The sequence below is a fragment of the Clupea harengus genome, chromosome 3 (assembly GCF_900700415.2).
Source record: "Clupea harengus chromosome 3, Ch_v2.0.2, whole genome shotgun sequence".
Lineage (NCBI taxonomy): Eukaryota > Metazoa > Chordata > Actinopteri > Clupeiformes > Clupeidae > Clupea > Clupea harengus.
In genome coordinates, this window is record NC_045154.1 from 9,981,236 (window position 1) to 10,006,921 (window position 25,686).

The 25,686-nt window shown below is 47.3% G+C and overlaps 1 protein-coding gene across 2 annotated transcripts in view; it reads right to left on the reverse strand.

Moving 5' to 3' along the window:
• tbxas1 (thromboxane A synthase 1 (platelet)) overlaps window positions 1-25,686 on the reverse strand; it is a 64,510-nt gene that overhangs the window by 6,487 nt on the left and 32,337 nt on the right. For both annotated transcript variants that reach the window (XM_031564522.2, XM_031564521.2), the window contains exons 5-10: window positions 16,547-16,643; window positions 14,664-14,780; window positions 8,421-8,509; window positions 7,576-7,724; window positions 6,865-6,992; window positions 6,007-6,390 (exon numbers count right to left, since the gene is read on the reverse strand). In XM_031564522.2, coding sequence (XP_031420382.1) covers window positions 6,007-6,390; window positions 6,865-6,992; window positions 7,576-7,724; window positions 8,421-8,509; window positions 14,664-14,780; window positions 16,547-16,643 — 964 coding nt within the window. The remainder of the gene's footprint in view (window positions 1-6,006; window positions 6,391-6,864; window positions 6,993-7,575; window positions 7,725-8,420; window positions 8,510-14,663; window positions 14,781-16,546; window positions 16,644-25,686) is intronic.

Consider the following 25,686-nt stretch of genomic DNA (forward strand, 5'->3'; position numbering starts at 1 on the left):
GTCTGATCCACAGCTTGCACGCTGGATGCCAGCTCACCTAGCACACGGCTTCTCCAGAAGCACTAGCCCCCCAGACAGCAGGTGAGTTTGAAATAGATCAGGTTCATATCTGCCTGACTTGAGTGTGTGTGTGTGTGTGTGTGTGTGTGTGTGTGTTGTCCTGTGCTGCTCTGGGATAGTGTCTGTGAGGCGAAAATCTTAACAGGGAAAAGTGTTCTTAACAGCCACTCACTCCACACAAGTGACCTCTGAGGAGCAGACAAGAACACCCCAACGGACAACATGAAAACTAAAGATATGAAACACACACACACACACACACACACACACACACACACACACACACACACACACACACACACACACAAAGAAGCCCTGGCTGTGGAGGATAAAAAAAAACTGCAATATTGTATGTGTGTGTATGTGTGAAAATAGTTTGATAAAAACTCTGCATTGTGCTCCCTTCAGGCCATGTGTCACATACAACAGGAGAGTAAATCTTCTCTACTGGGGAAGTGAAGATGGTGCTAGCCATTCTCTCTCTCTCTCTCTCTCTCTCATCCTCTGCATCACCCCTTCTTTCTTACTCCCCCATCAACTCCAACTTTCTTCCTCTCTGTCGCCCCCACTCTCCCTCCCTCCCTCCCTCCCATCCTCCCCTGCCTCTCTATGCTCTTATTCTCTCTCTCCTCCTCTTTTCAGGCAGTGACCTGAGGGTGTAAAGCTGTGCTTGGGGGCTTAGGGGTGAAGGCTTTCAGGCATACCATCACTTCAGGAATGGACAGAATAAAGGGAAAGAGAGAAGACGACATGGAGAAAAGGGAGACGAGGGGTCAAACTGACTCATGGAGATCGATGGACCGCAACAAAGTAAGGCTGTGTGGCCAACACAGGCAGAATCAATCCCATAGCCCATCAATACCTGAGGGACTTCAGTGTGTGTGTGTGTGTGTGTGTGTATGTGTGTGAGTGTGTGTGTGTGTGTTTGTGTGTGTGGTGTGTGTGTGTGTGTGGTGTGTGTGTGTGTGTGTGTGTGAGTGAGTGAGTGACTGACTGAGAATGTGATAGTTGTGTGTGTGCGTGTGTGTGTGTGTATGAGTGTGAGAGTATATATTTTGTATTCACATCTGTGCAAATATTGCAACATACAACAGACTCTTGTGAACAAACCAGAGAGAACACAACAAACAACGCACCACAGATTTCTTACTGCAATGCACCTGAGTCTACTGCTACTGCAGTGAACCCCTGTCTTTGTCTTTAGAGCCCGAACACGTCTGTTCCCGTGGCTTGGCTTTGTCCTCCTCTAACGCTCCCCATCATTCACTCCCTCCCACCTTCCTGTGTTTTAGTAGAGAACAAGTATGTGCCAATGACATGTGCCCCCCCCTCCCCCGCTCCCCGTCCTGTCTGTCTGTCTGTCTGTCAGTCAGAGAGAGGGGGGGGGGGGGCTTAGTGTATGTCTTTCAGCTCAGCTTCATCCGCTCCTCTTATTTATGGAGATAAGATGATGAATTAATGACCCAGCCCCCACAGAGAGAATCTCATCAGGACCAAATCACTGGCGGAGAGACAGTGGTGGAGGAGTAGGAGGAAGTCAGAGTAGAGACAAAGAGAGAGAGTGTGAGAGAGAGAGAGAGAGAGAGAGAGAGAGAGAGAGAGAGAGAGAGAGGCTTAATGGCTCATTAATATGAAAGTAAAACATTAAGCAATGTGATTGATTCATTAAAAACAAGGGTGCAAATGGACAGGGCATAGTTTACAAGAAGTGTGCTTTGAGTCTTGGTTTATGTTGTGCCTTATCCTGGAAATAGATATGCCTATTGGCTTTTCTGTCATACTAATACATGAACGTCTTAGAGGCAGGGTTAATACGACTCCTTTTCTCTGGAATGATTCATAATAACAGTTGTAATGCAACTTTAATTGATAACCACAATCCTGTTCCAGTGTTTGCGCTCACACAGTGACTCAACCGGTAACACAAGGCTTTGTGTGTATTTATGCAGCACTCTCTCTCTATCTCTCTCTGTGTATGTGTGTGTGTGTGTGTGTATATATATATATATATATATATATATATATATATATATATATATATATATGTGTGTGTGTGTGTGTGTGTGTGTGTGTGTGTGTGTGTGTGTGTATGTGTGTATGCATGTGTGTCCATGCATATACACGTGTTTTTATATATATCTATGTGTGTGTGTGTGTTCATGTGTGTGTGTGTAGGCGCGTGGGGGTTTGTCCATGTGTACTCTCTGAGTTTGTGGAGATGGGGCACCCCATGGCTCTCAGGAATGCTGACTGATTGGCCCAGCAGGGCAGGAAGAGAGAGAGCCGCGCCGACCTTCACGTCCTCCCACCCACAGCTGAGTGACTAACACCTCTAATATCAACCCCATGTTTAACCCAGGGTAGGCAGGGCCACTTACAGCACACCAGCAAGGAAATGAAAACACCGGCTAACCGACGAGGGCTTCCTAAAGGGGGGCGGGAGGCATTTGGGCTTTTGAAGATGCAGTGTAGGTAGAGGTTATGGAGTAGCGGAACAGCATTTCATCTGTTCACCATAATATATATATATTAATATATATAATAAACATATTGTATTGTGTGTGTGTTTTTTTTCCCTATACTATCTATGTTTATTTTATATAAGTTTAAGTCTATGTAAGTCTACACATAGACATTTAGATTCCTTGTTCCTTGCATTTCTTATCCGTTGTATAACTGCTTTGGCAAAACCAATGGCTTATTTGTCATGCCCTTAAAGCACATTGAATCGAACAGAATGGTTAGTTGACGTAAGTGAGGAAAAGCACACTTGGCAAGGTATGTACGGTAGAATTATGTAGATCTGTTTGAGGATTCATTGCTAAAATATAAGAGGAGGCGAGGATGCCAAAAATGTGCCGATATGACGTGACAGGAAAAGACGTGACATGTAGGATGAATGACATCTGTCAATCACCTTTCTAGGTTCCTCGCAAAACCTTTGTTAGAAACAGAATTAATCATCAACCCATACACAGGCAGGGAACTAACACACTCTCCAAGCAAAGCACATACCCATCTGAGACTGGGCTAAAGACCGGGCTTCTGAAGGACTAAGGACTGAGCAGCACTGGACCCTTCTGTACCAAAGCCCCTATTAAACCCAGGCTGGAGCTCCCTAGTGTGGAGATGAACATGTAGTAAGAGGACCGGGCTTTATAAAAGAGGCTCTGAGAGTCTGCTGGTGTGTGGTTTAGCTGTGCTCTGTGCTGGTGTGTGTTTGAGCTGTAGTGCTGGTGTGTGTTTGAGCTGTAGTGCTGGTGTGTGGTTGAGCTGCTCTGTGCTGTAGTGTTGGTGTGTGTTTGAGCTGTAGTGTTGGTGTGTGTTTGAGCTGTAGTGCTGGTGTGTGTTTGAGCTGTAGTGTGTTTGAGCTGTAGTGTTGGTGTGTGTTTGAGCTGTAGTGTGTTTGAGCTGTAGTGTTGGTGTGTGTTTGAGCTGTAGTGTTGGTGTGTGTTTGAGCTGTAGTGTTGGTGTGTGTTTGAGCTGTAGTGCTGGTGTGTGTTTGAGGTGTAGTACGTGTGTGTTTAAGCTGTAGTGTAGGTGTGTGGTTGAGCTGTAGTGCTGGTGTGTGGTGGAGCTGTAGGTGTGTGTTTGAGCTGTGCTTGGTCAGCTCTGGCATGGGGTTGAGTTGTCCTGTGCTGGTGTGTGATATTTCTCTCCGTATCAGTGCTCAGCTCGAGCCACAGGGGAGTCCAGACAGACTCAGACTCAGCCGCACCAGTCCCAAGCAGACACTTACGTGCCCCATCACAACATTAATGAGCATGAATACCAGGCTTCATTGGCTGACATCCATGCAGAGAGAGGCCCCCATCTCCAGTCCAATCCACACAGGAGACACACCGGGTACGATAATGAGGGCTGTGGAGTGTGACCAGATAACAGCTCAGACTCTGGGCCACAGTGTGTGTTACCATTGCTGGGGATGAATCACTGTGAAGTTCAATGCAGACAAAAATACCCACAAATAATCATATAAAACAACAGACCCTTATCTGACAAATGAAAGTGGTTATGAAAGGTGAACTAGGAGTGACTGTGCATAGCTGCAAGAAAGATGAGAATTTGAACTGAAAAAATTCCTTTTTCACATTACCAAAGCTCCATGTTCGACATGGTGCTTACAATACCAGTACCAGTACATACAAAGTGTATGTGTATGTGTATGTGTACATGTATGTGTAAGACACAAGAGACAGATTGAGAGAGGAACTCTTTCCCTGTTCATTGCTTGTCTGTGCTTTGGAGGGGCTGCTGTGTGTGTCTCTCTCTGAGCACTGACAGAGAACGCCTGTTCTTTGTTCTCTTTAATTGTATGGTTCGGTCAGCATCAGGTGAAAAGGAGCTGGCACATTCTCTGCTACAGTTCACACACAGACTCTCCCCTACACACACACACACACACATCAGTGTGTGACCCCAGAGAGAGTGATGGGAAATTCTCTCTCCTATAAATGCCACAATACTCACACTCTCTCTCTCTCTCTCTCTCTCTCTCTCTCTCTCATACACACACACAGATAGACAAAGCCACAGACAAATACACACACACACACACACATCCACACACACACACCTCCCCCTGCTGCCCCAAGGTCCCCATCTCTATCAATCTCTGACTGAAACACACACTCTTCTTCTCTCTATCTCTGTATTTCTCTTTCACTCTCTTCCCAGCCCACTCCCTGACTGCTCTTTGTGTTCAAGATTATAGGTTTCACACACAGAACAGATCGCACACACACACACACACACACACACACACACACACACACAAACACACACACACACACACACGCACATATACATACACACACATACACACACGCATAAAGAGACCTTCACCGAGGCACACCACAGTATTACTTACTGCAGACAGGAGTGCTTATGTGCTGAGGGCTTGGAGGCAGTTCCAAGGGTGTGTGTGTGTGTGTGTGTGTGTGTGTGTGTGTGTGTGTGTGTGTGCATGCGTGCATGCGTGTGTGTGTGTGTGCATGCGTGTGTCAAACAGTGTTGTAGCAGTGGTTTTATACAGGATGATCATGTGAGTGTATGTGTAAAATGAGCTGATTTTGCAAAGCGAGTCCACTTAATTAGACCTGATAAGCAGAACGCTGAGGTTATCCAACCATGACGCACGTCAAATGTGTGCAGCCTTGAGTCTTTCACCCCTCCATCGCTCTCCCTGGTCCTGCCTCAACCAAGGACAGCGTTAATGGTCTCCTCCCTCACGGACAAACTCATTTCAGACTTCTCCACAGCCCACTTCCAATATTAAGATGCTAGATGTGAAGGCTATGATGTGCACTTAAATCAATTTCACTTTTTTAAAGATATTTATTTAAGGAAACTTTTTTCTGCTTCTCTCCCCCCCTCTCTCCCCCTCTCTCTCTCTCTCTCTCCCTCTCTCCCTCTCTCATCGTCATGATGCCCCGATGAATCTAGACTGGCATATGCCAGCTCAGCTTTCATTCAGTACAAGTTCAGCGTAGAGCATAGAAACGGGCAACTGAACGCAATAAGCTGTTTGAGTCTGTGTGTGTATCTGTGTGTGTCTCTGTGTGTTTGAGGTCATGTGTGTGTCCATGTGCTTGTGTGAGTGTGTGTGTATGTATAAGGTGTATCTGTGTGTCTGTGTGTTTGTGTGTCTGTGCATAAGGTGCATCCGTATGTGTCTGTGTGTGTGTGTAAGGTGTATCCATACGTGTGTGTGTGTGTGTCTGTTTGTCTGTATAAGGTGTATCTGTATGTGTGGGGTGTGTATGTCTGAGTGTGTGTTTATGTATAAGGTGTATCCATACGTGTGTTTGTGTGTGTGTAAGGTGTATCCGTATGTGTGTGTGTAAAAGGTGTATCTGTATGTGTGGAGTGTGTGTGTGTGTCTGTGTGTATGTGTGTGTAAGATGTATCCGAACATGTGGTGTGTGTGTGTGTGTGTGCACTCACGTGTCTGCTAAAGAAGTCGTCCACCTCTCGCTGCAGTCTCTCCTGGCAGTCGGGGTGTGTGGCCAGCAGGTAGCAGGTAAACGCCAGCGTGTTGCTGCTCGTCTCGTAGCCCGCCAGCAGAAAGATGAAGGCCTGGCCCACAATCTCATCCTCCGTCATCACCCTCTTCTGCGCCTGGCTTTGTGTCGGGGTGTGTGTGTGCGGCCGTCTGGGCGACTCCTCGCCGTCCTCTTGGGCCGCGCCGTTGACTGCGTGTCCCGCGGAGTGTGTGTGCGATGCAGGGCAAACCTCGTCTGCTTGGTTGACAATGTCAAACTGCTCGAGCGACACAGACTCCTTGGTAGACCGCGCATCAAGCATTAGTTGCAGGAAGTCGCGACGTCGCTATGGAAAAAACACACATGGGGTCATAGGTCAGAAAAAGGAGCTGCCTTGTTCTTGTGCAGCATAGTAAATGCTAATGCTAACTCCTATGGCCATGATGCAGTTTGAATGAGAGGACATAAGAAAAACATGAACTAATAAGTATGGAGAGTGGACCTACCCTAAACACAATATGACTGTGCTGCAATATCCCTGCTCTACCTAATTGCATATTTTTATGTTTAGCCCTGGGGTGTTGGCAACACATTTCTCAAAATAGGTTAATAATACACTTGGATGGAATATGGTGTTCATTGTGACAGAGTCTCACGCAGCAATTCATCTTTGTTCTGTGGGAGCCTATACCATAGAAATAATGAATATACGCATATGTTTTTGTGAGTACATACGTAGTGTGTATGTGTGTGTGAGAGAGAGAGAGGGAGGGAGAGAGATAGAGGTTGTTAGTATGTGTCTCTGAGAAGTGTGTCTTACCTGGTCAGGTGGCAGCTCATCTCGTTGCTGGATCATTTTCTTGATGCAGCTGATGAAGAATATGTTCATCTCATCCCGGTTCTTACTGGGTAAGAGCCGCAGGAGGGGAACCAGGAAGGGAAACATGACTAGAGGCCAAAGACACAGAAAAACAGAAGGTTGATAGAGAAGACATGGAAGGGGTGAAACAGACGAATTAAAAGGGAAAGAAGAAGGGAATATATGGAAAGAGAGGCAGAATGACAAATAAACAGAGACAAGAGAGAGGAAATTGCATGAAAGTTACTATACCTTTCTGACTATCTCTGACTATGTTTATGTTTATGTGTGTCTAAAATGTATGGGGAATTGTGTGTACACAGCATTGTCTGTATTTCAGTGTGTTTGCATGTGTGTGTGTGTGTGTGTGTGTCTCTGTGTGTGTGTGTGTCTGTGTGTGTGTGTGCCTGTGTGTGTGTGTGTGTCTGTGTGTGTGTGTCTGTGTATGTCTGTGTATGTCTGTGTATGTCTGTGTATGTCTGTGTGTGTGTGTGTGTGTGTGTGTGTGTGTGTGTGTATCATGAAAGCCTTGACTGCTGCCCACATTCTATGCTTTTCATTTTCATTGGAGTATTCTGGTTAGCGGTCCTAGAATTCATTATCTATTCCTTGATTCATCTCTTTGTCTTTCTGTTCCCCTGTCCAGAGCCCGGCGTATGCAACAGCACTCACTGAACACAAACACGATGGGCCGAAAGAAGGAGAAGGAGAAGAACTTCTGGGCGTGGTGCACAAACGGGTCATCGGGATCATTCTGGGAGTCCAACTGCAGCCCGAAAGCCACACTGGCTATAACATCCATGGTGAAGCAGCCCAAAGACCTGCATGACACACACACACACACACACACACACGTGCAGACATGTGCAACAAACAAACAAACAGAAACATGCACAGAAACACAGTCACAACAACATAATAATATACTTCCTCACAAAACTCTCTTTTACCATTACTGGAAAAAAAGAACCAAACCCCTACTTGTGGCTATTATAAGAATGCTGCATGGTGCTTCTGTGGTTACCTTTATACACACACACACACACACACACACACACACACACACACACACACACACACACACACACACACACACACACACACACACACACACACACACACACACATATCTCTCTTACACCATTGGCTGATAAATGTTCAGAAGTGCCAGGAGCCTAAGTGTGAGAGTGTGAATCTCATGTGTTTATGCGTAAGGGAGTAAGAGGTGATGAACATTGAGTCTCGATGCTGATTCAGCTGGTTGAGATGAATGTCATGTGGCTACAAGAACTGCTGCAAGCAGGCATCTCTGTTAAGTGTTAATGGCTAAGCATTTTCAAGAGCCTGCCATACACAAGAGACCACACAAACACACACTCGCACACATACTGAATGTGTTGGATGCATGTAGAGCCACACATCTATATGAATACACATGCACACACATGTGCATGATATATATACTGTACATACACACATATTCAAAGGCAGATATACACACAAACACACACACTCACTTGTGAATGTCGAAGCTCTGGCCACTTTCTGCATATCCTTCAAGGCTGGTCAGTAATGTCTGAGTGGCTGTGTTGATCAATGGCACCATCTAGAAATATGCATCCACGCACGCACATACACACGCACAGCCACACACACACACACACACACACACGTCATCATGCAGAACTCCCCCATTGTGATCAACACATTTCTCTTCACTAGAATGTGTACCCAGGCACTGTGAATATATAAATATATTGATATCATGGTACTTTTCATGATGTTTTTCTCCCTTTTTGAAAGAAGACTGAATGAACAAATCTCTACAAACTCTAGTTGACACAATATGAATATGGTCAAATAGTTCGTAAAGTAAGAACAAAAAGCACACATCGTTAATCTCAAAGATAACAGAACGACGAATTACACCAAAGTAAACATTATTAAATTAAAGCCATGAAAGATGCTCTTTAAATAAAATACTAATTAATTCACAAACAATCACAGATTCTCCTTCTGTTTTGCTGCAGATGAAAGCCAAAATATGTGTGAGTGTGTGTGTATGTGTGTGTGTACGTGTGCATATTCACGCATTTATTTGTGAGCGAGGACATCACAGGAGCTGAATCAATTAAAAGGACATTAAAGTGTGTGTGTGTAATTAAAGTGGTCATTACCATAGGGAGAAGTGTGCTGCTGATGATAGATCAAACACCAGCTAATCAATTCATTTACTCATTAAACAGGACTGGTGCAGGAGAGAGATGCTTTTCAAGACCACTCTCCCACTCCCACTCCCGCGTTCGCCGATGCTTGACCCAGACCACGGCTGACTCTGGGCTCGATCCGGTGCTGATCTGGACCAAATCTGTTCCAGAACAGGGACAGATCCAGTTCTAAAACCAACTCAAAGCTGGGGGCACCTTCATAACCCTCATACCACATAATCACCAAACAAAACATCTGAATTGACAACTAAATGTTTGTAAACATATAGGGCTGCATGGTTAAAAGGTCAGATGTGAAATGAAGGCTGATACTTCTGTGGTAATGCCTTTACTTGGTCATAAGTTCCGCCTACTGGTCTGTTTTATGGCCGAAGTGATTAAATGCCACTGCTGCTGCTGATTCAGAAAAGCATACATCCAGAGAAAAACAAAGACGTCTGCTTTAGGCTGACAGTAAATGTCTGCACCATTCTTTTCTAGAAGATTCCAAAACACTGTTCACTGCCTATAAGTGCGCTGTGGCCACAAAGGCTAAGTAAATGAAGAAGGTTCATTGGTTTTCTTCTCAGACAAGTCATGATTGATTCACATCGAGCACTGTGATTGCAGTCAGAGGAGTCCAGGAGGAAGGAGACTTGTTTCAGGAGGAAGAAACCTTGCCGAGGTTTTGTTTTGAGAAGTGCAAATTACGGTGTTGCAGAAGAGGTCACTGGTGTAAAGTAAAACCAGTAGTATTGTAACGATGCGGGAAACGCGCAGATCTCTTTGGCCTCTTTGCCCTCTACTGTGACGCACACACAGAAAACCACTGATACAGAGGGACTGAAACGCCATGGGAGATCTAATCTAATCTCTACATAACACAGTGGGTAAGGGTGCACAAATACGCTAACACACAGGCAATTACGCATCGCGCACGCACTCAAAATGATAACAGAATTTGACGCTTTTGACATTAACACAACAATGAAGATGCAATCTACGTTCTGAAATAATGAACACTAAACTCAGAATCAAACTTGAACCATTCTCTCTCACACTGGCACAGCATCATGGGACTAATCTACAGCACATTCACACACACGGCGGCGCGCAAACCCCCCTTCACGCGACCGTATTTTTCTTTGATCACCTGCCAATTTTATATTCCCTCTCACTGGGGCTCTGTGGCAAGCAGACCTTTAGTAAGTACGGGACACTGAATATGTCTTACCTCATTTACATGTCAACGATGATTTTACAGTACAGGAACCACGGCAGACAATAAAACAGCAGTGATGTGGCACCAATGCACTAACAACTGCCACAATAATATACCACTGAGTATTATGACTACAGCCCACAGATGCTTTATTAAATATGATTGTTCATTCAGGAAAGGGGTGCATGCACTAACACAGTAGCGTATGCAGAATCTCCAGAGTACTAAATGCTTCTGATCCATAAACACAAATAGAATCATATGAAAAATGTAGCATCAATCTGAGTCTTGAGAGTTTACGGAAACCTGTTTTGTTGTGCCTTTAACATCTTAATTTTCAAAAAAAAAAAAAGTCTTGGCATTTGAAGGAGATAAAAATGACTTGAGCTGAGCAGAATGCAGAATGACTGAGATGCTTCGACATGAATACATATTCATTGGTGTGGTTTGACATGCCTCATGCGGAACCCTGCGGCCAGAGAGGCTGCCTGTCTGCTCATAAGCTCAGTGCAGCTCCACTGAACACACTGATCTCAGACCTGTGCAGGGAGACGGACCAGGGAGGACCAGACTCTCTACAGATATGGACAGAGAGGGGGGGTGGGGGGGGAGAGAGAGAGAGAGAGAGAGAGAGGGAGAGAGAGAGAGATGTGGAACACTAAAGCCAGGTCACGCTCTGGTGGGATTCTGAGCATCTCAGCTTCCTTCACATACTTTCTTTCTTTAACTCCCTCTCTCATTCGATCTCTCCCTTTCCCTCTCTCACTCTCTCTCTCTCCCTTTCCCCTCTCTCTATCTCTCTCTCTGTCCCTTTCTCTCTATATATCATGAGTGTCTCATTACTGTGTCTCAGTGCTACTGTGTCTCAGTGTTACTGTGTTTCAGTGTTACTGTGTCTCAGTGTTACTGCACTTCAGTGCTACTGTGTCTCAGTGTTACTGTGTCTCAGTGTTACTGTGTTTCAGTGTTACTGCGCTTCAGTGTTACTGTGTCTAAGTGTTACTGTGTGTTCACACTGCCTCTCTCAGATCTCTCAGGCCTGTTTCCCATTCCTCTACAAACTGGACATTAGGAGAGGCTATTCAGGAAAAGTACTTGTACTCGAAGTACACTAACTAAACTACCGGTAAGTAAATTGTAGAGACAGAGCAGCATATTCATTTCACCTTCCATGTTTATTTTGACGTTATAGCCTCTCAAGCGCAAGCTACCCCCAGTGCCATGGCAACCTACAACTACAGTTTTCAAATGTATCTGCCTAGGGCAGCGTTTTTGAAAAGAATGGTTTTCAGTGTTGGTATACGGCGTTTTAAAGTAAGGGGTGTCGTGTATTCCTACCAGACTATTTAACAGGATGCTATGGAGCGGTTAACCTGGATATTAACTATCCTAGCTATCTCTAGCTTAGAGACCCATCTTAACAGTTTGCCTGTGTGTGATTAACTTATGTTAATATGTGTGAATATGAACTTTCTTGTGAACATAAACTCGTTAATATGAGGCTGCACAGGCACCCTGAGGGGAAACCATAGCAACCCAGAAACTCAATGTTCGCTGAAAAGTTTAATTTCCCCAAATCAGCTCACCAATAAAAGACAGTCTTGAATTCAAAGTGATCACAACTTTTAATGTGGACGGAAGGGCTAAACGGAGAAATATTTATGAGTTTCTATATTTACCTGGGTTAGTTTGCTGTAACCTCGTGAACCAAAAGCTCTAATTCTAATTTTAGCTCATCATCCACGGTGGAACATGCAGGGTCTTTCTTCCCTATTTTCGCGGAGCGCTAAATAACACTAATGGGCGGTGTTAGGCGCAGATGACGCGACGAGGGTTCTTGTTTGATAAATAGGATGCAAAATACCGTGCGTTATTTGTGGTTTGGCAAAGGCGCAGATTAAGCTGCGGTCGCAATGTTAGTAAATGAGGCCCTCTATGTCATACGTTGTTTGGAGAGTCGAATGACTTCTGATTACTTCATGAATACGCAGTAAGTGTGAGTGTGTGTGTGAGTACATGTGTGTCTGCATGAATACTGAAATAATGACTACCTGAATATTCATTGTGGCGTTTCTGTGTGTTTCTTCCTGTCAGTATTTGAATGAAAATTCATGAGTGTGTGTGTGTGTCTGTGTGCTTACGTGTGTGTGCATGTGGGTTTGTCTTCACATATGAGTGGGTGTATATGGGCTCTGTGTATGTGAATAGGCAAAATGTAGGGACTCCCTTGTGTGTGACTGTGTATTTTTTCTGTGAAAGCAGAAAGAAAAATCAAAATGAGACACAAACACACATTTAAACACACACACTCTCTCTCTCTGACACACACACACACACTCTCACACACACTCTCTCTCTCTCATATATATATATATATATATATATATAATCTCTCTCTCTCGTCCCCACACACACACTTACTGCCCTGTCTGTATCTGACCACCGTCCGGCGGGTGAAACCCCTCCTGCTATAAAACTGAAAACAGCACCCTGATGTTTCTCTCTTAAAGTGCAAAAACAAACAGAGAGCTGACCATGATGGAGCCATTCGCCGCCCTGGCTGTGCCTGTGGCTAGGCTGTTGACAGTAAACGCTGTTTATAAAGTCGTAAATTATTTATGGCTCTGTCAAGGCCAGCTCCTCACTCTCCCATGACACTCTCTGGAAGAGTGCGTGAGTGTGAGCTCACTGCAAGACTGCCTCCCAGCAAGAAGCTGACATTGAGCAACAGACCGGTTGTGTACCAGTCCTGTGTCGGTTGACCTGTGCCGGTTGACCTGTGCCGGTTGTGTGCCAGACCTGTGCCGGTTGACCTGTGCCAGTTGACCTGTGCCGGTTGACCTGTGTTGGTTGACCTGTGCCAGACCTGTGCCGGTTGACCTGTGCCGGTTGACCTGTGTGTCTGTTGACCTGTGTCGGTTGACCTGTGTTGGTTGACCTGTGTTGGTTGACCTGTGCCAGACCTGTGCCGGTTGACCTGTGTCGGTTGACCTGTGTGTCGGTTGACCTGTGTCGGTTGACCTGTGCCGGTTGACCTGTGTTGGTTGACCTGTGTTGGTTGACCTGTGTTGGTTGACCTGTGCCAGACCTGTGCCGGTTGACCTGTGCCGGTTGACCTGTGTCGGTTGACCTGTGTTAGTTGACCTGTGCTGGTTGACCTTTGCTGGCTGACCTGTGTCAGTTGTGTGCCAGAGTCAGCAACTGACTAAGCTGCCACAGCTTGTGTGTGATGCGCTGACACCAGCAGACTGATTATAAAATGGCCCAGTGTGTGTCTAGAGGACTGTTTTTAGTGTGTGTATTCAGTATGCGTATGGGTCTGTAGGTGTGCTTGAGTGTTGTGAGTATGTGCAGTGTGTGGGATAAAGGCGGAGCAGAAAGCCTAAATCAGTGCACAATACGTTTTCTGTGCATATTTCTCTATGTATGTCTGTGCACTTCTGTTTAAGTCAAAAGTTAGGTTGTAACAGTCACATGCACGCACACACACACACACACACACACGCACGCACGCACGCATGCACGCACACACACACACACACTGGAACTAACCCTTCTTCTGCTCTCTCAGAAATACTTAAAATGCTCTCTAGTTTAATTGGCTTCCCAGTGTGGTGTAAGGTTTTTATATGTGCTATTTCTCCACAATGACTAAATCTCACGAGCACGCTTGCGTGCACAGACACACACACGCACACACTCTTACTCTAAGTTACAAAGCCACTCTTTCTTGAGTGAAACTAGAAAACAGTGCAAATATAGTTCGCAAAAACACATACATAACACACAAAATGTCACACATTCACACACACACACACACACACACACACACACACACACACACACACACACACACACACACACACACACACACACCTCTACAACAACAAACCCTTCAGTATCACATCAAAGCCCTGGCAGTCTAAATAGCAGACTGTGTGCCGTGCGTGGCCTGCCCATGACCCTTGCCTTCAGTGGGCATGTCTACGTGTGTGGAGTACATATTCTGCCCGCAGAGACGATCTTCACCCCGACGCCCCCGCACACAGAATAACTCAAAGAGCACCTGCCAGGCTAGGTCTCCATATGAGCAGCCCATAGACACAGGGATGATGTGTGACGGGGGCACAGACAGTGAGAGATACACAGACAGAAAGAGAGAAAGAGAGAGAAAGAGAGAGAGAGACCGAGAGAGGGAGAGAGAAGGGGAGAGAGAGAGAGGGAGAAAGAGACAGAGACAGTGAGAGAGAGAGAGAGAGGGAGAGGGAGAGAGAGAGATGTATAGAGTAAAAGAGATTTGAGACCTGGGATCCCGAGACCTGGTCACTCACCTCTTTCATCTTGGCAGCACTGAAGGACGGCGTGAGGATACTGCGCACTCGCTTCCACTGTTCATCAGTCAGCATTAGAAGACAGTCACTCATGGGCTTACTGGAGAAGCGCACTCTCTGATGGGGGTGTGGGGGTTGGAGACAGAGAGGGAGATATCCAGCACACATTGATGGCATAGCTTGGTTGTTTGTTTGTTTATCTCTCTGTATATTACTGCAGGACATTTGACATCTGATCATGTGCATCTGTTACATATGCAATATCTGCAAGAGGCTTTTGGTTATTTGACAGATGGACGGATAGGCAGATGGATAGAAGAACTAAGAAACAAATGCCCCTTGCAAAAAGATAGACAGACAGATAGACAGAAATATAGACTAATTAAAACAAAGAAAAACTTAAAAAAGGAATAAGGAGAGATACAATAGAATAGAATAGAATAGAGTGAAGTGAAGTGTGTAGCTCTGGGCTCCCAGGCCTCCGTGCCTCGTGTGAGTCCCAACCCACAGCCTCTCCGGTCCATCTCCAGAGTCTCTCTCTCTCTCTCTCTCTCTCTCTCTCTCTCTCTCTCTCTCTCTCTCTCTCTCTCTCTCTCTCTCTCTCTCTCTCTCTCTCTCTCTCTCTCTCTCTCTCTCTCTCTCTCTCTCTCTCTCTCTCTCTCTCTCTCTCTCTCTAATTCAGATAGCTTTATCGGAATGGCTGATGCCAAAGCATAGTGTTTCATTAAAAACAATAAATACACTCTCAACAATACAACAATAAACACTCTCTTTCTCTTTCTCTCTCTCCCTTTCTCTCAGTGACATATGGACATGGCTCATAAAGAGAGAGAGAGAGAGAGAAAGAGAGAGAGAGAGAGAGAGAGAGAGACATATTCAAACTCTGTGTATGCTTGGCAAACAAAAACATAATTTGCTCAGCAAAACCTGCTTATAAAACAGCAAAACTCACTCGCTGACTTTAACTGAATGGAATTGAACAGAAAGTGATGTGAGCTGTGTGTGTGTGTGTGTGTGTGTGTGTGTGTGTGTGTGTGTGTGTGTGTGAGTGTGTGTGAGCTGTGTGTGAGCTTTGTGTGTGTGTGTGTGTGTGTGTGTGTGAGTGTGTGTGTTCTGAACATATCTTTATGCAAGGAGCATGTTTCATTTTATGTTTGTTGTTCAGGCCTCCATGGAAACTCACTTAATGATTTCCCTGCTGGCTTGAAGGTGTGTGTGTGTGTGTGGGTGTGGGTGTGTGTGTGTGTGTGTGTGTCATTATCCCAATGGCATGTCCCATTAACAGCAATGTTTATGGCAGTGGTAAACATAAAAAGGCAGACCATTAAACATTATTTACAAGAGCAAAAGAAGAATATCTGAAAGGCTATTTTGTTCTAGGTGAGTTTCAATAAAAAGACAGCTGAGGAACACAGACTTGAACGCAACAGCAGGTGCTATGTGTGTGTGTTCATGGTGAAGACAGATATGTACATAAAAGTGTTCCAGTACTTGGTTAAATATATGAAACATACAGTAATGGCATACTAAGTATGATCTCCAGAGAGCAAGGAACAATTGGAGAAATTAGTTGTTATTTTAAAGGTTACACATACTGGTAAAGGTTATGATGAAGTATGTGTTGCTGAAATGTTTGCCAGTGAGGCGCTCTTCACAATGTGGTTTAAGCTTGTTTAAGCTTGTGCATATGTGGTCTATTGTGAGCGATGTGTAAGGTGCTTGTGCTTTAGTGAGAGAAGAGGCGTTTGGTCCCATGGTGACCGTTTGTGTGAAGGCTGTGTTGTTGGGAGGTATGTATGAAGTGTGTGTTCTAGTGTGATCAGTTTCACAGTGAGGTGTGTTTTGTAAAGTGTGTGTTTGTGGTGGAACCCCGTGTGACTTACCATCCTGTTGGGAAACAGGCTGAAATCCTTCACCATCACCTGCCTTAACATGTCTGGATCCGCAATTACAATAACAGGTCTCCGGCCTAGGTAATATCTAACACATACACACACACACACACACACACACAGAAGGAAAGACAAATTAAATTAAGCTCACACAGACATGCAGAGCAAGAACAAACACAATTATACACCTGTGCACACATGCCCACAAAGCCTGCGTGTATATATACACCCACACACACACACACACACACACACACACACACAAGTCGGAAGCAACACAATCACTCATAATATAATCCGATATAGGAGACTGTGTTTACTTTCTGGGCAGATGGCATAACTAAGTAGATACACGCACAGAATTCTGTATATGTGTGCATGCAAGCAAGCGTGAGTGAGAAAGAAAAAAAGAAAGAAAGCGAGAGAGAGAGAGATACAGAGAGAAAGAGAGAGCATCGATGCCTTTTCACTTCTTCTTTCTTTCTCCTTCATTATTCTCCCTGGTTAGATGAGAGAGCCTTCATGGCTGAGCAACCCTTTCCCCTTATAGCGCTTTACTTCTCTCTATCCCTCTTTTTTATCTCTTACTTTTGTGTCATTTTCTCCATCCATCGTGTTCCCTCTCTCTAACCCAATCTCTCTCAACCTAACTTTTCCTAATTTCCTTTCCTCCAATTCCCACTCTCCTCTTCGTTATGTCTCCCTATCAGTGAAGCAAGCACACAAACACACACACACACAGACACACACACACACACACACACACACACACACACACACACACAGAGACACACAGAGACACACAGACACACGCACGCACGCACGCACGCACGCACGCACACACACAAATAGATTTCATCTTATTAAGCACCTTTTTAATGAGAATCAATTTTGTTCGGGAGAAGGAAGAGAAAAAAAAAGGGAACAGGAACTTGTAGGTCATTAGGCAGCTTTATTGGCTGGCATTAATTAGATATGAAGCCTTTCAGGCAAATTAGAGACGCAGTTGATCAGCACTGAGCGTGTTCCAACAGCACCTTTCATCCCGAGTGCTTCCGCATCCTGCAGACCAAGCCGTCAGAGCGGAGTGAGGAAGAACCCTGGGAAACTTCCTAAAACATCACTCCACTTAGATCCCTAGTTCAAACAAATATTCAACTTCCCTTTCTGGTCGGAGGTAGAAATGGCGGGTGTTGTATATTCAACAACGCCGAAAATGTTTCCATCGATGCATGGGTCGTAGTCACCAGAGATGATATCATCTGGTGTGTGGCTCTAGCTGTGGGTAGCTATGTGCTTATAGAGAACATGTCACATTAGGACCATGGGGAAAGGGTAACAAGGCTGCACGGGTGCAGTAAGACAGTGTGAAGGACTGTGAGCAGTGAGACACAATAGACTGTGTGCAGTGAGACAGAGTAGACTGTGGTCAGTGAGACAGAATAGACTATAAGCAATGGGACGGAATAGACTTTGATCGATGAGACATAATAGACTGTAAGCAGTGAGACAGAATAGAATGTGATGGGTGAGACAGAATACACTGTGAACAGTAAGACAGAATAGACTGTAAGCAGTGAGACAGAACAGACTGTGATCGGTGAGACAGAATTGACTGAACAGTGAGACAGAATGGACTGTGATCGGTGAGACAGAATAGAATGTTTGCAGTGAGACAGAATAGACTGAACAGTGAGACAGAGTAGACTGTGATAGGTGAGACAGGGCTGGCTGTGATTGATAAGCGTCGGAGCCTGGTATGTCTGGTGTCATCACGGAGTCTCTGCTCAGCCATCACAGTGCATTCACACACACACACCCCTGCTGTGAGATGGCTTAGCACACAGGGTCAACTGTCTAGAGTTCTCTCCCTCCCTCTCTCTGCGTGTCTGTGTGACTGTGTGTGTCTCTTTGAGATGGGAGAGAAAGTCAGAATGTGTGATGAGGATGCATCCGGATATTTGTGATACTGCGTCTGTCACATGCATATGTGTGTGGAACTGTAAGTGTCTGTGTGTGTGTGTGTGTGTGTGTGTGTGTGTGTGTGTGTGTGTGTGTGGATGTGTGTGTATGTGTGATAGAAAGAGGCTATATCTGTGGTGTGTGTGTGTGCATGTGTCTGGGCTGAACTGGTCTTGTCAGACAGAGAGATGTGTCAGAGAGTGTCTTTCAGGACAGTATTTTTAGCTCCTAAGCAGCCAGCCTCTTGAAACCTCAGCTTATCTCCCTCCCAACCCTCACTCACTCACTCACTCGCAGCTCCAGGCCTTTCGGTGGAGGAGAGGCTATGTCTCGCACTGAGAACCAGTAACCATCACTCTGGACACAAAATGGCCACTTAACTTCAGTCTTGATGACCTTCTGCTGATACGTGCGTGTTGCTTACAGCATGTGTGCCACATTGAGAATGACTAGGTGAATTTATACTACAAGGATAGTGAATATATATTGATAGTATAGTGCAGTGCAGTGAATGTGAGATCCAAGCATTTTCTGTGGTCCTCCGAACTTAAAGTAAAAACTATGCAAAAATGTGACACTTTTTGAGGTATGGTTTTATAGGCAACTAGTTTTGGTACCATCCTCAAATTAATTTTGATAGCATATGGTCATGTGAAGGAAAGATAAACACCTGTGTCTTTCCCACTAGCCATCCAGTATATGCCCTATGTAGTTCTGTGTTCTGGGCTGGAACACCCTGCAAAAATGGATGAAAAACTTTCGCATCATGGCATTGCCAGCTATACTGCCAAAAGACATCAGTAAGTGTCTTAGCAAGCTGGGATGTGTCGGCTGGGCTGTTGATGGTGCTTGCAAGATTTTTGCATGCCTTTTAGGTAGTTAGTTAGCTTGCTAGTTTTGGAATAGAACTCCTTATTGCTGCTTTAAGAGCAGGTGTTACTCAGCAGGAGCATCTGCTTACTGCTACTATCAGCATTTACTTCAGTAAAAAAACACCACCAACGGAGTGCATCAAAGTCTTTGCATATGCGCAGGATGGCAGACTTTCAAAAACGTTCCTGTATTTACTTCAGCCACAGACACTGTAGGTAGGCTTCACTGGGGAAAGGATGTGGCACTGGGACACTGGCAGGCTTCGCCTCGCATGTCACTTGATAACTCACTCCTGGTGCAGTTCTAACCCATGCCTGTGACCCATGATTCAATCTCAACCTTAGCCAGGGGCAAACAAACAACAACAACAACAACAACAACAACAAAAAACATGGAGTCTGCCTCGTGATGAAGAAGTCATTCCTAATTAAAGAACTTCTGACAACTCACATTCTGGAGTTCTCACATTCTCAGAAACCCCGGTGGGGAAAACAACCTGACAGTGATTACGTTACTTCATGACTTTAATAAGTAGGACTATTCATTTAGTAGATGGTTTCATCCAAAGCTTTAGGGTGTTGACACATGGAACACTTCTGAGAACTGAAGGCACATGTTTCATCAGCATTTTGTGCTCCCTGTGGAGGAAAGCCAGGACTTGCTGTTAGCCGTGTGCTACGCTGTTTGTGTTTAGGTGAGCAAAATGGAAATCAGCTAATTTTTCCATATGTTAAACACACACACACCCTGGACACACATTGGATCCAATATGACATGCATGTACAGCTTCCTGTGCAAGTGCTGATGGTGTGAGTCCCACACCAATTATCCATCAATGGCTAAAGAGTGTATATGTACAGTAAGTCATGCAAATGGCAACTGATTTTACATGCACACTTGCCAAGAGATATATACACACATGTGGGAAAACGTCTCGGTTACGTACGTAACCTCGGTTCCTTGAGCAGGAACCAGACATAACAGTATGGTACATGACGTCAGTCATGGGGTACAAATCGAAGCATTTATCTATTCACGCCTGAAAGGCCGCGAGATCTGTCAGCGCGCGCTCCTGAGCCCGCCCCTCAGGAGTCCTTATCTTATTACGCGCCCTCAGATCTGCCTCGGAAAGAAACTGAGCAAGACAATCAATCCAAGGTAACACTGTACACGCCAACTTTGTTATGTCTGGTTCCTGCTCAAGGAACCGAGGTTACGTACGTAACCGAGACGTTCCTTGTCGCAGTTCACTGCGACATAACAGTATGGGACCCTATACATTCCCGCGTGATAATACAGTGGCAGCCAATCACACACACCAGCTATTGAAGCCCTTGCCCTCATAGAGGTTCATACGGCCGCTGGCGGTGAACATATTAACAGGGCAACCTTTATCATAGGCGGCAAGGATCGCGATCCTGCGCCTGTAGGAAACCACCCTGGAGTGTTTCATGTGCAACAAACATGTAGACACCGATGAACACACTTATCATATACATCGTTCTCAGGTCAGGGGATTCAGAGCTCGCTTGCCTGCAGAACACCATGAATTCAACAGGGCCACCTTTATCATAGGCGACAGGGATCCGTGATCCTGCGCCCGTAAGGAAACCCTGGGATGTTTCATGTGCAACATAACATGTAGACACTAATGAACACACTTATCATATATATCGTTCTCAGGCCAGGGGATTCAGAGATCGCTTGCCCGCAGAACGCTATGAAGAAAACTAGGTTCAGCCACATCTAACATATAGAATCTAATGAAAGTGTGGCGAGAACTCCAGCTTGCAGCTTTGCAAATATCCTCCACTGAGACGCCCTTTAGTAAGGCCCAGGAAGACGAGACCCCCCGCGTAGAGTGCGCATGCAACTTCTCCGGGGGATCTAAAGACAAGCTTTTATAAGACAACACGATAGCCTCTACTATCCAACGGGAGAGGCTCGGTTTTGATAGAGGTCTGCCTTTTGCGCGTGCACCGAAGCACACGAATAGCTGATCTGACTGTCTGAAAGCTCTAGTGCGCTCTGCGTAACAGCGGAGAGCGCGCACTGGACAGAGCTTATTCAAACGTTCCTCCTCTGCTGACTCAAAAGGAGGAGACGAGAAAACTGCTAATTCAATCACCTGATTGCGGAATGGGGTTACCACCACTTCAGGTGTGTAGGCAGCATTAGGTTGCATAACCACTCTGTCACCAGCGATCGAGAACTGAAGGCACGATGGACTGACTGACAGGGCTTGCATGTCACCAACACGTTTTGCTGACGTTAACGCCAGCAGCAGCGCGGTCTTCTGTCTCCAGGGGCTCGAACGGAGGCCCTGTGAGAGCACGTAACACCACTAGCAGATCCCAAGAGGGTATGAGGTGTCTCTCTGGCACCCTGAGCCGTCTCACCCCCGCCATAAAGCATGACGCTAGCGGGTGACTGCCAGGAGAGCTGCCATTAATGCCTGCGTGGCAGGCTGAAATGGCAGCCATGTACACTTTGAGAGTAGAAGCCGCCTTCCCCTCATCAAACAACTGCTGTAGGAATTCTAGAATAACGCCCAGCGCGCAGTTAATGGGGTCGTGCTGACGCGCAGCACACCACCGCTCAAAACTGCGCCACTTCAGCGTATCAAAGCCCGTGTCGATACAGCTCGGGCGCTCTGTATTGTAGCCACCACCGCATCTGACAGGCCTGACGCTATGAGCCTGCACCTCTCAGGTGCCAGGCTCTGAGACGCCACCACTCTGGATGGGGATGCCACACTGTCCTGTGCGCCTGCGTTAGGATGTCTCTCCGCAGAGGCAGCTCCCAAGGCTGCTGCACTGACACATTGACTAGATCTGCCGCCCATGGCTGATTGGGCCAGTGGGGGGCTATCAATATCAATTCCCTGCCCTCGTCCGCTATCCTGCACAGCACCTGCTGGAGGAGCGGGATCGGGGGAAAAGCATATAGGCGTAGAGCTGGCCACTGGTGGCCCAGCGCGTCTATGCCTAGTGGGGGATCGTCGCCCCCTAGCGAGAACCAGAGCGGGCAGCAGGTGTTCTGCCTGTTTGCGAACAGGTCCACCTGCGCCCTGAAAAAGCGCACCTAGATCTGGTCTATCACTTGTGGGTGAAGACACCAGTCTGCTGCTCGAGGATCGCCCCTCGATAACAGGTCCGCACCGTAGTTGAGGTGACCTGGTATATGAACTGCCCTGAGGGAAGGACGTGCCTCGCTGCCCACAGGAGCAGGCGAGCCCATCGTGCCCGACGTGGTGAGAAACCAGGGGGTTCTCCAGATCGCCAGGGCTTTCCTGCATCTGGAGGACACCACTACTCTGCGATGCCTGTCTGTGACTGCGTTGAGCCTCATAGACAGGTACCATATTTGGAATGGCCGCATACGCAGCATCCCCAACGGGAGCGATATGACGGCTGACGCCATCATTCCTAACAGGCGTTGGCAGCACAGCGACGAGACTGACTGTCCCAGTCGGAACTGGCGCACGCATGTTTTGATGGCATTTATTCGTTCTTGAGACAGCCTGACCTCCATGGAGGAGGAGTCTAGAATCATGCCTAAAAAATGCGTAATTTGCCTCGGGCACAAAGCGCTTTTTTCTCTGTTTATCACAAAGCCCAGTCGATACAGGTGCGCCACCACTAGATGGCCGTCCTGCACCGCTGCAGCCCCTGAATGAGAAGCAACTAACCAGTCGCCAAAACAGTGACGTAAAGGCGCGATGGCTGCTTCTACGCACTCTGTGAATACCCTCGGCGCTAAAGATAGGCCGAATGGGAGTGCGTTGAATTGGTACGCTATTCCTCCGAACGCAAACCTCAGATATCTCCGATGTCTGTGGTGGATCGGAACGTGGAAATATGCGTCTTTTAAGTCTATCGTGATAAACCAATAGTTTGGCCTTATAAACTGCACAAGCCTGCGTGGGGTCAACATTCTGAACCGTCGCGGCATGAGTGCTTTGTTTAACACACGTAGATCTAATATTGGCCGATACTTCCCGTCCTTTTTGGGAACGAGGAAGTAACGGCTGTAGAAGCCTGCAGCTTCCTCCTCTGGAGGAACTCTGCTTATTGCTTCTATTCTGAGCAGGGAGACTATCTCTTCCCGTAGGAAGTGAGACTGTTCTCGCTGCACCACAGATTGTATCACTCCGCTGAATGGCGGAGGGGAACAGGCGAATTGCAGCACGTAACCCCTTGTGATCGTCTTTAGCACCCATGGTGACACTGCGCATGCGCGCCAACTCGCCACACAACCAGGGAGGTTGTGCTTTGAGTTGAAATTGTTGGGGACTAACCCGCTCATGGTCAATGAGTCTAAGCCTAGATCTACACCCACTCCGCCTAGGGAGGAGGACGAGATCTGGGGCTGCCCCCTCATGTTTTTGCAAAAATTTGAGAGGGGTGCGATTGCACTGTGTGCATCGCGGGGGGAGTCGCACAAGCATGCCTGGGCACTGCGCCATCTGGGACAGGAGTTAGGACATATGATTGTGATGCTTGTGAAAACCTGCTTACCGTGCTGGACATGATTTCCACATGTGAGCGACGGGCTGATTTCTGTGGAGGCGGTGTGGGTTCCACCGCTCCCCCCTGTGTGACGAGTGGCTGACTGTCACGATCAGGAAGCCTGAGGTCTCCCTCTGCCTCGCCCGCGGCGAGCGGAGTGCTGCCGTTGAGCCTGGGCTGCGCCCTGGGCAGGGCGCGCAGCCGGTTGTTGCTGTGCTGCAGGCTGCGCTGGAGGGCGGAAGGGGTGTCTCTGCCAGCCTCGCCTGGTGGACACCTTTGCTGGAGGCGCTGGCGAGCGGAACCCGCTTCTCTTCTGGCCCGGTGCGGGTGTGGTGTGCCCTGAGGAGGACGTCTCACCCGTGCCACTAGAGCGAGGCATCCAAGCCTGGAATGCCTCTCTGCTCTTCTGCTGTTCTTCGAACTTGGCAGCCATTGTGACCACTGCCTCCCCGAAGGCGCCCTGGACAGAGACCGGGGCGTCGAGGAGTGGTGCTTTTTCTCTGTCTGACAGCTTAGCCAGTGATAGCCACAGAGACCTCTGGGTAGCCACCGCGGCACCCATCACCCTCCCCAGTGCCTGTGACGTGCACCGAGTTAGTCTGAGCGACAGATCCGTCGCGCGACAGAGTTCTGCCACAGACGGGTGATCCTCCCCCAGCAACAAGGCAAGCTCAGTCAGGAGCTTTGCCTGGTAGCGCTGTAGCAACGCAGCCGTATTGGTTGTGCAGGCAGCCTGCCCTGCAGCCAAGTAGGACTTCTCTGCCAGCTGAGCCTGGTGTCTGCCCACCCGCGTGGGCAGGAGAGGCTTCTGGCCGAGGCGCATTGTGGGGGAGGCGGGCGAGAGGTAGCCCGCTACTGCATCCTCCACCTGAGGAAAAGAGAGGTAGCCCCTCTCCTTAGCCATGTGGAGCTGCATGTAGGGCGCGAACCCCGGCACCGGGGCTCGGCCCGAGTAGGGTATCGCCCATGTCGCCTGCAGTTCCTTGTGCACCTCCTCGAAAAAGGGGATGCAGCTGGGAACTGGCGCGGCGGAGCCAGCATAAAACTCCCCGTCCAGCAGCGAGGACCGCACGCTGGGAGGGGGAGGGAGAGGGAGCCCGAGGCAGCTGGCTGCTCTCAGCGCAACCTCGTGGAGTTGCTGGCCCAGCATCCGAGACGAGGTAGGAGGTGTATCCACCCGCATCCTAACGTCTCGGCTTGTCTGCATTACTTCCACGATTGAGCTGTGCTCATCGGAGAAGTCTAGCAGACTATCATCATCCAGGCTGATGTCCAGCTCGAGTTCAGGCTGGACACCGCTTGGTTGAAGCTCCTCAGCCTCGCTGCCCGCAGCCCCAGGGCTGACAGGCGGCGGAGACGGGGAGGGACCCGGGAGCGGAGCTGCCGCTGCAAGGCGACTGCTCACTCTCAACAAGTCCAATGCTGAAGACGTACTCATTCCTACGGGGGCGTTAGCCCCGGATGGAACCAGTGCAGTCTCCTCTGCGTCCTTGCGCTTCCAGAACGCAAGGCGCCTGGTAGCCTTAGCTAGCGGGAGGCTAGCACAGATGGCACAGACAGGGGCTTTGCCCGAAAGCGCGCCCTCTGTGTGGTCGCAGTCGGGGTAGTGTCTGGCCATCTTTTTTCAATCTGAAAGTAGAGAAGAATGTTAAAACACAAGCACACTATCTGCAACGAACACGTTGTTAGCAAGCTAGCAGGCTAGTCAGAAACTTAGCCAGCCAGGCAGCCAGGATAGCAGCCACTACCTGAGCTAGTGAGGGTTAAGGAACCCAGATAACTCAC